The following is a 14,162-nucleotide window of genomic DNA, read 5'->3' on the forward strand; positions in this document are numbered from 1 at the left end:
TGATGTGAAATGTGTGCATGGTAGAGTGAAGCAGCATGCCCTTGAGACTAACAGTGAAATCCTAAGCAGAGTTACTCCCGTCTAAGCCCGTTGATTTCTGCTTAGGATTTCACTGTAAGATGTTGAAGTTTAACCCTGACTTTGGTTCTTCCATTCTGTTCGTCCTGTCAGTGTTGGCGAAAGGTCATTGATACTAGAGTAGAATATATTTCTGATTTCTGAGGAACTGCATCAGATCACAAGCACCATGTTGCTTTATCAGCTAGAAATTAAATGCTAGTTCTAATTGAATTTTTCAGCCAATTCTCTCCTGTGCAAGTCCAAGGATCATGAGTTTTTTGCTGCTTTTCAAATGCCATTATTTTGATGCTCATGTTCCCTTCTGCCTTTTCGCCCTTTCCTGCAGTCAAAAACGTTAACTGTAACCAACACAGATACAGCGAACGACGTGATCCTCATGGCCCTACAGCAGCTGGGAATTAATGTGAGATATGATTACTTTTTTTTTTTAGCGTACATTATATTTAGCTTCTTAAAAGGCTATAATTTCAGGTATATTATTTCTACATCTAATACTAAACTAGCTGGCCCCCATGTGGTTGACAGTAGAATTAAAACTGGGCCGCCCACAGACAAGGTAGAGCTTGCTTCATACTCAAAGGGCTTTCCCAGGTATGTAGAAAAATCTGACTTCTTAAACTGACCAAAAGTGGCGGGGGAGGGGGGGGAACCCTACCCTAGTAAGGAATGAAACTGCTCCAGAAAAGATGGAATGTTTAGAGTCAGTTGGGGGGAGATTTTGAGGAGGAGGAGTGAAGTTCCAAATTGCTCTTCTCCTTCAACGATTCTTTGGTTTCTCTTGACTTGCAAACTATATTCACTGGACCACCATTGCAGGTATCTAGTTGGAGATATAGGTGTCATTATACATGTTGGAGTCCTGTGGCCATGAACAAAAGGAACAGAGGTCTGAGGGAATGGCTCTGGACCTTCCTCTCCCTGTTATTGCAAAGGAAAGCCCTCTTTGGACACTTGTAGCCCTCCCTCTCTCTAAATGGGTTGTTATTTTATCAGAAGGGAGAGATGGCATGGGGGGGAGAAGCATCTTGAACTTGTGTTGTGTGCTACAAGAAGGTTTAGTGTCGGAGTTAGGAAGTGGTAGCCTCCGGGCCAAATTCAGTTCCCTGAGCGGTTCCATAGGATTTCATAGGGGATTCAGACTGTGTTTGACTTTTGTGTAGACATGGGCACAAACCCAAAAAATTTAATGAACCAGTGGTTCGTAGTTCAGTGCCGACAACGATCCCGAGGTCGCGAACCACAACGAACATTTTCCGTTGCCGAACCAGTTCACTGTTCATGGGCACGCGGAATGGCCCCCGTGGCACTTAAAGAGCCCATATTCCCGGGGAGTGTTTTGCAAGCTCTTCTACAGCCATCACCCAAGTTTGGACAAGATTGCAAAAGGGATCTTGGAGTTATACCCTCTCCAATCCAAGGCCTCCACGAAACTCCCACAAAAATCCAAGCTCAATTATACTCTCAGTCTCTCTCCCCAAAGGCTAGCAAGTGGCAAGCAAAAGCTCTGTCCCACTCCACTGCTCGCTGAAAGTGAAACCCAGCCTGGGAGCCTACGGTTATTGATAAGCACAGGTCCCATTGAGCAACGCAGGAGGTCTGTATTTGGCCGTCAGAGCTGCCTATCAGGGTTTGCAGGGATGAGATTGGAGTGCCCATGGCTACAGAACACCCCATTCCCCCTCCCTCCCCTGGGTATCTTCTCCCAACTTGTAACCGCTTTGCAGCTCCATGGTTGGAAGGAAGACCTGCCGATCAAGGTAAACTGGGCTTCCATTCGGGTTTCCAGGGCGACAGAAGGAGCACAGACAGAGTTCAGGCATTCCCCCGGCTCTGTTGCCAGGGAAATTGATTGCTGGCGCCTGACTGTCTGGCTTCCCGAACCGCAACCAAATTCACCAAACCAGGCCTCTCCCGAACGCTGGTTCGTTGGCCGTGGACAATCACGAACCGCCGGATCGCGATCACATGATCGCCAATTTTGTGGGTTTTTGAAGTTCGTAATACAGTCCGTGCCCATCTCTACTTTTGTGATGGCTGAGTTTTCTTTGGGATATTAATGAGTTGGATTTCTAGGGGAAATCCAGTTTCACCAGTTTCCTGATTTCTGATCTTCAGACTTTCCGTTCATGCTATTCCTAGGGTTCTCCTGTCCTCCAGGAGAATATTTCAGGGGTCATTTGGGGCTGCAGTGGGTAGGGGAAGGCAAGGAAGTCCTGTCCTGCTGATTGGAATCCCTTGTCAGTCGAGATGTACAACCTGATCCAAGACAGTATTTGCATCTTTGACAATCCAGTCAAGTTCAATGGACAGAGTGGTTGGGACTTATTTTTTCCAACAGGTTCCCATGTAATACATATTTTGATCGTTTCCAACTGTAATTTAATTCTATAATTAATTGGAATTGTACTGAGGAGAGATCAAAGTTTGAGGGATTTTTGAAACGAATACACACTGCCAGGTTTCATCATGTACTTGGATGAATGTATTTGTTTTATGTGTGACACTGATCACTATAGATTCTGATACTACTTTTACTGTTTCATTTTGCAATAGATGTATTTTATATTTTCTTGAGGGAGGAATCCTTATTTTTCTTGCTTTTTTCATTTTGTGTTCATAGTATCATAGAGTTGGAAGGGGCCATACAGACCATCTAGTCCAACCCCTTGCCCAGTGCAGGATTAGCCTAAAGCATCTCTGACAAATATTCATCCAGCCTCTTCTTGAAAACTGTCAGTGAAGGGGAGCTCACCACCTCCCTAGGCAGCTGATTCCACTTTTGAACTACTCTGACCGTGAAAAAGTTCTTCGTAATATCCAGCCGGTACCTTTGTGCATGTAATTTAAGCCCATTGTTTCGGGTCCTACCCTCTGCTGCCAACTGGAACAGCTCCCTGCCCTCCTCCAAATGACAGCTTTTCAAATACTTAAAGAGAGCAATCATGTCCCCCCTCAATCTCCTCTTCTCCAAACTAAACATTCCCAAGGCCCTCAGCCTTTCCTCGTAGGGCTCAGTCTCCTGATCATCCCCTGATCATCCTTGTCGCTCTCCTCTGCACCCTCTGTTGAGGATCTGCTCCTCTACTTTTGTTTGTCAAAAATATTAGGAGTGTGGCATTTTCAGAGTCAACACAATATGCCACTTGGCCGCAGTAATTCAGTGCATCAATAACAATAAGTAACGATCAGTTGAATGTAGGCTTTCCTGAGTAAGATGCATCTGCCTTATTTCAGACAGGTTGGGACAGGCTCACAAGCACCTTTTTGTGAGGAATGGCATATGCATTAGTCACAATGACCACCTCAAGGAAATAGTTCTCTTTACTTGTTCTCTGTACTTACAAGAAGTCGTCACTCGTGGTGACTTGCTTAAATGAGGGTAGCACAGTGTGCCTGGCAAATTTCTGGTTTCCAGACACATTCAGAGGGAGCATTTGCTTTTAAAAAAGATTAGACAGTCCCTTAAAATCTCAGACCCACAGGCTCATCTGAGCCTTGCACTTGCGCTTGACGTAAAGAAATTGAAAATGAAATAGCTAAATGGTTTTGTGTGGTGGGGGTTCTTTGGAAAATAGGAGGGCAGGGGCAAGAATCGTTTTTCATACCATTCAGCTGCATTCTGTCCCGACTTCTTGCTGTGAAGCATCAAGCAACTCTCCAGACCCACTTTATTTTCCTTCTGCTGCCTGTTTGTTAGTTTAGCAGTGGTTCGAATCTATTCACAGGGCATCTTCTTCACGGTCCTTTGGAGATGTTGGCATTATAGACGACAGTTTGGGTCTGTCAGCTGCCACTACTCACCCAGTCAGCCTCCACCCCCATGCATGCACACACCCTTGCACCTGGGGATCATACCACACAGAAGTGGTTCCCATGGTGCTGGACAGGTACGGGAAGAAGACCAAGAACTATAGGGGTCCTGCAAACAATGTATTAGGATTTCTGTCTTCCTCCCTACTATCATGACACAGGATTTCCCCGCTGCTGTGGGGAAAGTTCATACATTGTAATGCCATTTGCAGCAGCAGCTGTGTGTTCTGTATATATTTCACACATATGTTAAATCAGGAAGGGCATTCTTGAGATGGCGACTTGCCTCACTGTCATTTAATGGTTTTCATTGCCTGGTTCTCCTGCCCCCCAATTGCCTCTGTTAACATTACACAATGGCTTTCTGCTTTTAAGATGTAGCTCACAGCATGGTATCATAGAATTGTCGAATACTTCCATTTTATCTTCAGAACAACTCTGTGAGGTAGGTTAGTCCAAGAGAGGGGCCTAGGTTCATCCAATGAGCTACGTGGCTGGACAGGATTATGAACCCTGATGTTCTCCACCCTAGTTCAGCATTCTTACCTACACCACCACACAGGCTATTTCTCTCTCTGTGTTACATTGCTGTTGTGTTATGCTGTGTGGCTGAAACTAGCCCTAGACAGGGTACCCCATCCCCAGACTATTTCACGTGACACATATTGTTTAGCCATGTATCAATCATGCAGCAAGATCACAACTGTAACTTCAGGCACCTGGTAAGCAACTACTTTTACCAATGGAGGATATAAAGAAGAGTGCCCCAAAGTTACTAGCAGTACAGAAAGACACACTTCCTCTTTCTGTCTTCTATGCATTCCCGAAAAAGTGGGGCAGATGCAAAGCAAGGGGTCTTTGCCTCCTTTCTCAGATGTTTTTTTACCCTTGATAGAAGATGGGTAGTCACTGTGTGTGTATGTGGGGGTGAATAATAACTAAGGAAAGGACTAAGGTCTCTGTCTCTCCTCACTATCCAAGCTGTGTTGAAAAGTGCAGGAGGTGGGGAGGCAGACGGGATTGGCAGTTAGGTTCATCTGGCAGGCTGGGAAAGTGGTTGGCACAGGTCGGGAAAGTGGTTGGCACTTTCCCGACCTGTATAGATATTTTCAGAACTGCCTGCATTCTTGCATCATCTGACCGTTATTGCCATGCCAGATGGTCAAGGTTCAAAGTCTGTTTGGGGGAAGTCACTTGTGTATCAGATTTTTGGTTATGTGAAGATCTTGTTGCATAACAGGCTTTCTGGCTTATCTTCCACCCAGATGCCTAAATTACTGTAAAGGAAAAGTACAAAAGGAAATAGAATGTTAAAAAGAAATGCAACAGAACATCTTTTTTTCCTGCTTCTCTGTTCTCACCGTGTCACTAGAATCTGTATAGAAGCATCAGTTGCAATTCAGCGGCATTTGTTATTCACTCAGTAATACCTTGGTCACATGCAGTGTCATGGTAAACCAGAATCTGGCATAATATTCTGCCAGTGGCAGATCTGTGGAATGCCTGCAGTTGGCTCTGAGCTTGTAGTTGGCAGTGCCAGACCATCACTGGTGAAAGAAATGCAAAATAATTTCGATGTGTAAGTGTTGTGTTGCATGTGCTCTGCTCTTTAGTGAGAACTGTGACACTTGTGTTCAAAGCACAAACAGTTGTAATATACAGTTTTTAAAACATCAATTTCCTGTTCATTCTAATAACTGTGAAATTATATTTTTAAAGGGCTCTGAAAACGACTACCAGCTGTGGGTGAATTCTGGGAAAGAAGATGCACCATATCCTCTCATTGGTAAGTACGCTTTCAGCCTTTTCTCTTTATACAGTCAACTGGCGTCTTTCAGTCATTAAAATAAATAGCGTATAGTTTGGTTTGTACATGTTTGGTTAAGATAATTCCTTCATCTAGCAGGATCTATAACGATTTTTTTTAAAGTAGCTGGTCTTTCTGTTTTATATACATTGGCTTAGATCCACCAGAGTGTTTCTGTGGACAGAAGGATTTGCGCTCGCGAAACACAGCTTTCTTACCTCCTCCCTCCTACTGCAGCCAAAAGGCTGTGGCAGAAGGGAGGACTTGAGAAAGCCACTCTCTGCAGGCAGACATCTTCCCGTTTGTGGAAATGTTCTGGTGGATCCAACCCCTTGTCCCCAACAAGAAAAACAGTAACTAAATCTTCTGCTGAACTGAATGGCCTCATACAGTAGCTAACAGTGGAGTAATGATTTTATCTCTAATTCCTTTACAGTAATGATAGAGAAACGGCATATGGGCTACCGTCTCTTTTATCTCTGCACTGCCTGGATAAAAAAGTTTCTGGGACTATATTTTATATTTATTTGTCGAGGCAGTTCATTTTCTATCCTGCGCTTTCCCCAGGCCTTAGAGGAGGTGACAATAATTAAAAAGGGAAAAACTTGTATGAAAAGAAAATGCCCTATTAAATTGCAGTTCTTTCAGACCTGCTTAATCCTGGCTCTTGAAAGCCAGCCCAAAGGAGGAGATTTTACAAGGCTGGCAGAGAAGTGTGCAGGTTCAGAATCTGATGCATGGCGACAGGAGGAGAATCCCGTGGTTGTGAGGCAGCCATCAATGACACCTCCTCTGTTTGGTGCAGTTGCTTTTGAATGGCACAGTTAAAAGGGCGTTAGTTTAATTGTATAGAATTAACTGTCATAAGCACAAAAATACCCCTACTTGCCCCTACCCTCATGTGCGGCTTTGGTTGTGCTGTACCACCTGATAGGAGTCCACAGAACAATGTACAACTTTTTGTCGATCATTGGACCATTTGGCTCAGTATTGTCCACTCTGACTCCCGGAGTCCGAGAAAGGTCTTCCCGATACCTGCTCCTTTTAGAACTGGAGATTCGGGATTGAACCTGGGACCTCCCATTTGTGTCCTGCCACAGCACCACACCCCTTCCCTAACTATTTCCCAAAACAAAGATCAAATTATTAATGTTAAATGCTCTCTAGTTAAAACAGTCTGTATTGATAGAACTCTTTTTTAATATCAAAAGAGGACTTGCCTTATTGAAGGATTACAATTTGGGGAGCTGTCATATCTCACCTATCTAAATGGTGTCCAAAAGAGCTTACAAGGGCAAAATATCTTTAAAAAACAGAAAACTGCTGTGTTAATCTGTTGCAGCAAAAATAAACAGGAGCCTTGTGGCACCCGAGTTTAAAATAAATAGAAGTATTGCTGAAAGAAACGGCTCTGCTTTCCCATTACATATAAGAGAATAAAACTTATTTGTAGTCACTAAAGTTCCCTTAGAAGCCAGTCAGTCCTCTCCAAGCTGAAGAAGGGAGACAGAAGAAGGGGGCCTACTTCTTTGGTTCCCTCAGCAGAACAGATCATCTATTTTTAGGCCCTAGCGGGTCAGGGCTGACTGAATCAATAGCTTGTTGGGGGCTGGAGATCTTGCATTCTATCTGTTTCTGGGCCCAATACCATTGCTCGTGCTAACCTTTAATGCCCAGTGCATTTGAGAGAATACCTGCACCTTTATGAACCAGTGAATAGCTTAAGATCTTCTGAGGTTGGTTCTCCTGAGAGTTTGAACACACAAAACTCTCTCAAACTAATTCAGGACATTAGTCTGTATTGCTGAGTGTTGTTTACCTTGGCAGAAAAGTCTTTTCCCAAATCTGCCGCCCGAGATGCTCTAAGTGGAGATGTCAGGGCTTGAGCCTGAGACTTTCTGCAACTCAAGATGTCCCCAAAATAATGTAGTAGAGCTGGAAGGACAAATGGGGGCGATAAAGATGAGCAAGGGCACCTTTCCTATAAGGAAAGCCTGAAGAGTTTGAGACTTCTCACTTTAGAAAAAAGATGGTGGGAGAGGACATGATAGAGGTTTATAAAATTATGCATGGGATGGAGAAAAATTATAGAGAGAGCTTTTTCTCTTTCTGTTATAATACTAGTACTAGTATTATTCACCCAGTGAATAACAAAAGAAAATACTTCTTTGCACAGCAAGTAATTAAATGGTGGAATTCATTGCCAGTTCACACAGAGATGGGCACGCGCATAGATGGCTTTAAAGGATGGTTAGACAGATTCATGGAAGAGAGGCCCATCAGTGATTACTAGCCATGGTAACTAAAGGGAACCTTCATATACAGAGATAGTAAATCTCTGAGTAATAGCAGCAGGAGGCAACATCAGGGGGAAGGCCTTGTTTTTTCTTTCCAGTTTCTTGGGCCTGCGGGGCAACTGATTCGCTGCTGGGTAAAACAGGATACTGCTGGTTTGATCCAATAGGGCTCTGATGTGCAAAGCAGGTGTTCTCCTACTGAGCCACAAACACTCCCCATTTGTTGAACTACAGTGTTGAAAGCAGATGGAAGGGATTTTAGTTCACAGAGTGTCTTCTCCTGCAAGCGCAGATCATGATCTTCTTCTACTGAAACCGTATCACTACCATGAGAGCACGCTCAATATTCTCCCTAGGTCTTAAATCAAGACTGCCAAGATCCCTTTTTCCATCTCTGTTTGATTTTCAGTGGGAGTTGCACAGAAGGCAGATTGTGGCCCCTACTTCTTTAGCTTTGTTCCTTGCTGCCTTTACGCCCACAAACAGATTTCTGCTTTCATAGATTCCAAATAAGTGTCAGATGATTAATGCTTTGCAGTATTTCACAGAGACAGACAGACAGAAACAGACCCAAGACAGAGCATGTTGGAATTCATTTGTTGGTTCTGATACTTCCTCTATCCTATCAAGGTTGCAAAATGCCTTGATTCTGGCCTGTGCATATTTGCTGTGATCTGAAATGCAATTGAACCGCAGGATCACAAGGCAGAGAGATTTGGTATTGAGATGAACTAACAAAAGCACAGGACGTGGAGAATTTGCAGTAAAGGCAGGAAATACTTTGCTGCTTTAGACCGAAAGGTCCAATTAATCCAGAACTCTGCTCTACAACACTGGGCAGCCCAATGCTTTGGAAGCTTCACGAAGCCGGGCTTAATGATGATAACGATTTCCTCTTCTCTATATATGGCATTCAGAGGTATACTTGTCTCTGAACATGGAGGTTTTGTTTAACTATAATGGCTAAAATAGCAAATTAATTTTCATACTGTTGCTGCATTTGTTGCTTGATGAGCCATAACATGAGTTATCTGGCCACTCCTGGTCGCCTCATTTGTAAGAAAAGAATTGGAAACAATTCAAAGGGTGATTAAGGGCTTAAAAAAGATTACATAGGAGGAAAGTAAATGGCAAGTTTGGCTTTCAGGAAGAAAGCTAGAGCGAAGGTTTGAGAACAAACTTTAAATATTGAAATAGCTAGAAGGTTGTTGTCTTGGATTAAAGAGCATGGCTTTTTCTGCTGAAGATTCTGCCAACTCTGGCTTGGGAAATTCCTGGAGATTTGGGGAAATACCTAGGGAGGGACTTCTATTTCTCCTAGGCCGTATAGTATACCATTGAGTCGGACCTTCAAAGCAGCCATTTTCTCAAGGAGAACTGATCTCTGTCATCTGGAGATCAGTTACACTGGGAGAACTCCATCTTCCACCTGGATGTTGACAACCCTATTTCTGCTATCTTGTATTCCTCCTCTTTCGCCCTTGCCTGACACGTTCCATATAGTCATCTGGTTCAGCCTAAGTACATTGTGAGCCTTTGCTGAAAATGGCCAGGCCAGGCTTGCCCCCAGCTCAAACAAACTGGCCATTTGGCACTACTAACTGAGTGGAAAAGTTTCGGGTGGGGGAGGGAGAATATGTGCCATTTTTTTCTTTTTGTTTCGTTCTTTTTAAAAAGGAGAAACCCACACTGAGGAACATTCTTGTTACGAAGGTCAGAGAAGGGGGGAAAGCACCTTTCGTCTAACATCCAGATGTTCTTTCACAGAGCAAAATCTGCAAACTTGGCTGTTGCTGTCGTTTTTTGCTTTTTTAGCATAGTGTGAAGTATAATAGAAGCCTCAAACTAACTTCAGTGATCTCACAGAGGAACTTGGAAAGACAGCTTTAGCTTGAGCTTGCTGTGGATCCATGTCTCCTTTTTGGACAGATACAAACTTCCAAACTGGATTGAGCCTCAGAGCAAACTGTTTGTGCTGTTTCCAGAAGATACTGGCTTTGCAGCGACAATACCTTGGCTCTTGTGGCAATCACAAAGCCCACCTCCCTCTTTGGCTGTCTAGAGTGGTGATTGGGTGCTCCTTGTGACAATGTGGTAGAAGTGGTCTGGCTGTGAGAGATTCTCCCCAGAGATACTTGTATGCAGCCCTGCGTTCTTTGGGGTGCTGTGGTAAAAGATTTCTTCCAGGCTTTTGAGTTTTGACATGGTTTAAGTGCTTCTGGTTTGTTCTTAATAATATACCTCCACACAGCTGTCTTCCTGTGCTTAGCCCTGAATAGGTCCATCCCCCAGAGGAAGACATTAACCTTAGAGGAAGCTTTTGCTCCATAGGGAACTATTACAGGTTGACTTTTCTGAGCTTGATCTCATTAGATCTCAAAAAGATAAGCAGGGTCAGCCTTGGTTAGTAATTGGATGGTAGATCTCCAGCGAAGACCAGGGTTGCAGAGGCAGGCAATGACAAACCACCCATTTGTCATTGCCATTTGGGGCCCAGATTGGCCTGTTGTGGAGCACGGGAGGACCCTCGGGACAGCACGATGGCATCACTATCGTCGTTGTGCCACCCTGGGAGGCCTGTTTCTGCGCCTTTCCCTCCACCGGCCATGTAAGGGGGGGGCTGAGGGTGAGAGTGGGAGATCCCCCACTACCACCAGGGGACTAGTAACTCTGCTATGACTTAAGGACATTTTTCTCCTCTCTTAGGGTTGCCAGCTCTAAATTGGGAAATTCCTGGAGATTTGGTGGTGAAGCCTGGGGAGAGAAGGGAGCTTATCAGGGATGTGATATCATAGAGTCCACTCTTCAAAGTTCCCATTTTCTCCAGGGTCTCTGTAGTCCAGAAATCAGTTATAATTCCAGAATTACAGGCCCCACCTATAGGTTGGCAGTCCTACCAGTGCTCCTTTATATTTCCTACAGACCCAAATGACTTTCTCCTTTATTCTGCCCCTGGGCTGCTGCCTTCCTTGGGCATGTGCTCTGCTCCCCACCTTCTCCTCCAGAGATAGGGTGTCTAGGGCTGTGAAACTGCTTTTCTTGCAAAGACTTGATGCAAGTTGTGCAGTTTAAAACAATACAGGGACAACAATAGAAAACATAAAACCAACAGACAATAAAACTGGTTAGCAAAATTAGAAAACAATGCACTAAAACAGTAGCATGCATACAAAGTAACAGTGTAATACATACAAAATACTACTAGTAGTTGCTGTGGTAAATAATAATGGGCATGCATAACTCCCCCTGAAATCAGTTGGCCTGAAAAATGCTTTATTTTGCAGAGAGTGTACCCAGTGTATTTCAGTGTGGAAAATACTATCAATATGTACAGCCCATTAGAAATGTATAAGTCCTACTCCTCTTTCTTAGGAGTTTATATACTACAATCAGACAAAGAGGGGGAGAGGCTTAGAGAAAAGGTTAAATAGACTGAGTCTGAAACGGTGAGCATTTTTAGGAAGAAAAGTTAGAGGCTTATCAGAAGAAACAGGGTGCGAGGATACATCTGGCAGCTGACCAAGCGAGTGCAGGCTTAGTCAAGAAGGATAAATATATTCGTTCTGAGTTTTTTAAAAAGAGAATAAAGATCATTGCAACATCCCAAGGAAGTGCTCTGCCATTGCCCTGAATCTCTACTCAGCACAAATGAAATCCTCTTCCCCTTTCTTTGAGCAGGACATGAATATCCCTTTGGAATTAAAATGAGCCACGTTCGGGACACTTTGCCTCAGAAACAAGGATCAAAGGACTGCGCCTGCCCTCTAGACCTTCAGGGGGCCTTCCTAGTGGAGCAGCTGCCCCGGGAGCTTCAGTGCCAGTTCATCCTCAAGCCAAGCCGCCTGGCCTCAGGCCATCAGCTGAACGGTAAGTCCCTCCCCTCACAGAAGCCTCCTTCAGAGAGCTATTTGCAGACTAGCTGTGTCGAAGCAAGCCAACATGCTCAGGAGAGCATACCAGACAAGAGACAGCTTTCTCAAGGTGGGGGGTATCTAGGAATTCTTTTCTTATTAGGGACAAGACTTAGATACAAACATGTCTAAGCCAGTGAGAAAACAGGCCACATTTTTCTATTGTATAGTCTGTTACTTGTGAATGACTAGAGCTTTTGCTGTATTCCTGGTAGTAAGGGCAGACTGCGAAGGGCCCCGTTGTCCACTAGTCCGTTGGTTTTCAGAAACAAGTCTCATCTTGAGAGCCTGGTATGAGTAACAAAAACGGAAAGAGCAAAACGGAAAGAGCGGGGGGGGGGGCCTTGATGTCTCTGACAGAGTGGATTTTGAAATGGCTGCCTTCAGGTAATTCTATCCATATTGAGTTGTAAGGCAAGGAACCCCTGTATGTCTGCCAGGGACACCTGAAGCTGTTTTATACTGAGTCGGACCACTGGTCCGTCTAGCTCAGTATTGGCTTTTCAGGGTTGGAGGAAGGTCTTTCCCAGCACCTGCTGCCGGAGACTGTTCAGCGGGAGATGCCATGGATTGAATCTGGAAACTTCTTCATGCAAAGTGGGAGCTCTGCCAGTGAGCCATGGGATCTCTATATGTTGCTCAAAATTGGATGTCTGCCATCACATGCATTTTGAAGTAGTGTATCTATAATAAGCATAGCTGCACTGGGGTTATAACTTCTAAGACCTCTTTCTATTCTTTCTACAGTTCCCCACTGTACAGCCCACCCTCACTTATCTGCTCATTTCATAATTTGCTATTTCTAAAGTGGCCCAGCCAATCTAATGGATGTTTTGCTTGCTAGCATCCAAAAATTTCTATCTTCACTGACCCACATTCTATAGTTTGGAAAGTGGAGTTGTCCAAGTCTTAGAACTTAGAGCCAAGCTACAAGTGACGAATCACACTTGCCTGGCAAGTGAACAGACTCATGTGTATTCCTCCCTATTCACTTGCACTCCACTTGATCAAATGGAGCGCAAGTGAATGGCAAGTGAACAGGGAGGAATATACGTGAGTCTGTTCACTTGCCAGGCAAGTGTGATTCGTCACTTGTAGCTTGGCCCTCTGTTCCATTTTAGACCCACTGTTGATCTCCATCTATTCGCTTATGAAGTCGACCAGAGTCTCAGCATTCGAAATCTACTCTTTGTATTACGGCTTCTCTGACTCTCTTGTCTCCCTGTTGCATCCAAACTCTTCCCCTTCTTAGCCACATTAATGTAATACACAGTATACCTTAACTTTTCCATCATCTTTAAAAAGACAACACCTGATAGCTATTTGAAAAATATAGATTCTCTTGCATTTGTTCGGGTATCCCTCCTTCAAACACTTACGTGACTACAGAAACTACATGGTGCTACAGTATGAAGCATTGCTTAGGACATACTGCGTACTTTCCTTTTAATATTTTCTTTGAAACCATATGAAATTTTAGAATCTTAACTTCCAAGTATTTTACTGCAAATTATCATTTGTGAGAGGATTTAAGATCTAACAGAGAATTCTCACCTTTCCCTTTGGAAGCCATGGTAATTTAAATCTGTGGAACAGGCTCAGTGAGGGGTCTGGGAACATTCAGTGCCGCAGCGCTGCTAAAACTAAATGGATGTGGAATCCTTCCCTCCTGCTTAGACACCCCAGGAGAGTAGCTCAGGCTTTCCCAGAATCTGGCGTGATAAGAGTTTTGCATAATATTTAGCGTGACAAATGGTTCCACAATAGGAATGTGTTGCTGCACAGACACACTATGGCTGTGCTTTTTGCTTTTTTTTTGGTAAAGTCAACTGGTCGAGTCTCAACGTGGCTACAGAAAGACAACCAAACCATTTGGTGTCAAAGGCGCCTTGTCTTTTAGAGGGCTATTTTTCCACATGTTGATAGACACTGAAATGTCCACGATGTTTGTTTCTCAGCAAGGCCTTTTGTATCAATGCTGCTACCATTTCATGCAGTATATTTTATTGCCCCGGACTGTCTGGCGTCCAAGTACTTATGTAACCATCTGTTACAAGGCAACAGAGTATAGTCAACTGGTCTCATCAAGCCTTGGTAACGGCGGGAATACTCCAGCGTTATTTTGTTTTTGTTTTAGAAGAACTTGGGCAGAAAAGACTCTGAAATTGCTAAATAAGCAAATGTTCTGTTTTCTTTTGAATAGTCAAGATATTTCTTAGTAGATTACAGCATGATGAGAAGAGGAATGTATTTTTA

At 43.8% G+C, this 14,162-nt stretch overlaps 1 protein-coding gene across 1 annotated transcript in view; it reads left to right on the plus strand.

The window, feature by feature from the left end:
• ARHGAP20 (Rho GTPase activating protein 20) overlaps positions 1-14,162 on the plus strand; it is a 106,289-nt gene that overhangs the window by 79,856 nt on the left and 12,271 nt on the right. The window contains exons 7-9 of the mRNA XM_054974447.1: positions 407-484; positions 5,611-5,677; positions 11,674-11,862. Coding sequence (XP_054830422.1) covers positions 407-484; positions 5,611-5,677; positions 11,674-11,862 — 334 coding nt within the window. The remainder of the gene's footprint in view (positions 1-406; positions 485-5,610; positions 5,678-11,673; positions 11,863-14,162) is intronic.

This window comes from Eublepharis macularius, chromosome 3, assembly GCF_028583425.1.
Source record: "Eublepharis macularius isolate TG4126 chromosome 3, MPM_Emac_v1.0, whole genome shotgun sequence".
Classification (NCBI taxonomy): Eukaryota; Metazoa; Chordata; class Lepidosauria; order Squamata; family Eublepharidae; genus Eublepharis; species Eublepharis macularius.